We start from the raw sequence: 1,755 nt of genomic DNA, 5'->3' as shown, positions 1-1,755 counted from the left end.
GTTCAAGATCCTCATCTTGTTGCATTATTTCAGCAACAATATTATATGCAAAAATGTTATCAACAACTATATCATTTCGATTCCATCTTTTTTCAGTTGAGACATAATTTATTGAGATCTCTTCATTTTCATTATTTCCAGGTACCTTGACCTCTTTTGGGGTTTTATCAATTGTTATGTCTCGGGGATCTTCTTGAGCAATTACCTCCATATTATGACTGTCTTGATCATTTTTTCCTTTCCTTTTTTGAGGATTTTTATCTTTAGAACCGATTGGTCTGCCACGTTTTAAGTGTGGCTTAGACTCATATGCTTTAACAGATTGTCCTACCGGGACATCAACTCGAATTGGAGCATTTGCAGCTAGAATATGAGATTTAGTAATCCTTGGTAGGTTGGTAAATGTATCTGGAAGTTGATTTGCAATACTTTGCAAATGAATTATCTTTTGAACTTCCAGTTCACATTGATTTGTACGAGGATCTAAATAAGATAATGATAATGCATTCCAGTCTATCTCCTTTTTCAGTTGCTTATTCTCTCCCCCTAATGTAGGAAAAACTAATTCATCTAAATGGCAATCAGCAAATCTTGCCGTAAATAAATCTCCAGTCATGGGTTCCAGATATTTAATAATAGAAGGAGATTCATATCCAACATATATCCCCAACCTTCTTTGGGAACCCATCTTTGTGCGTTGTGGTGGAGCAATTGGAACATATACCGCACATCCAAATATTATAAGATGAGAAATATTTGGCTCCTGACCATAAGCCAATTGTAATGGGGAGATTTTATGATAACTCGTTGGCCTGACACGCACAAGTGCTGCTGCATGCAAAATAGCATGACCCTATATCGAAATAGGAAGTTTTGTTCTCATAAGCAATGGTCGAGCAATTAATTGGAGGCTCTTGATAAATGATTCCACCAGACCATTCTGAGTATGAACATGAGCAACAGGATGTTCAACTGTTATCCCAGTTGACATACAATAATCATTAAAGGCTTGGGATGTAAATTCACCAGCATTATCAAGACGAATTGTCTTAATTGCATAATCTAGAAATTGTACTCTTAATCTTATTATTTGAACCAACAACCTCGCAAATGCCAGATTGCGAGTTGATAATAAGCACACATGAGACCATCTTGTAGATGCATCTATTAAAACCATATAATATTTAAATGGTCCACATGGCGGGTGATGGGCCACGTATATCACCATGTATACGTTCCAGAAATGCTGGGGATTCAGTCCCAACTTTAGTTACTGATGGCCTAGTAATAAATTTACCTTGAGAACATGCAGCACAAGAGAAATCCTTAAATTGAAGAATCTTTTGGTTCTTCAATGCATGTCTATGTGAATTCTCAATTATTTTGCACATCATGCTAGAACCGGGATGGCCCAACCGGTCATGCCAAATAATAAAATTATTTGAATTAGTAAACTTCTGGTTTACTATAGCATGTGTTTCAACTCTGCCAATGTTTGTGTAGTACAAGCCAGAGGAAAGACCAGGCAGCTTTTCAAGCACATATTTCTTACCCGACTTTATTGTAGTAATAGAAAGATATTCAATCTTTTCATTATTTGTATTCTCAATGTGATATCCATTTTGGCGAATATCTTTGAAACTTAGTAAGTTTCTTTGAGACTTACTACAATATAATGCTTCATTAATAGCCAAATTTGTTCCTCCGGGTAGTAATAAGTTTGCTCTTCCAGAGCCTTCAATTAATCTTGTACTG

General features: G+C 35.9%; 1 protein-coding gene across 1 annotated transcript; it reads right to left on the bottom strand.

Moving 5' to 3' along the window:
- Positions 1-145: 145 nt before the first annotated feature.
- LOC109222782 lies at positions 146-616 on the bottom strand (the record flags this gene model as incomplete). Its single annotated transcript, XM_019387098.1, has 1 exon — positions 146-616. A coding segment is annotated over exon 1 (471 nt), but the record flags the coding sequence as incomplete, so codon positions are not given.
- Between the last annotated feature and the right edge of the window lie 1,139 nt (positions 617-1,755).

This window comes from Nicotiana attenuata, unplaced genomic scaffold, assembly GCF_001879085.1.
Source record: "Nicotiana attenuata strain UT unplaced genomic scaffold, NIATTr2, whole genome shotgun sequence".
NCBI classification, from domain to species: domain Eukaryota; kingdom Viridiplantae; phylum Streptophyta; class Magnoliopsida; order Solanales; family Solanaceae; genus Nicotiana; species Nicotiana attenuata.
This window is presented reverse-complemented; position numbering and strand designations above follow the sequence as displayed.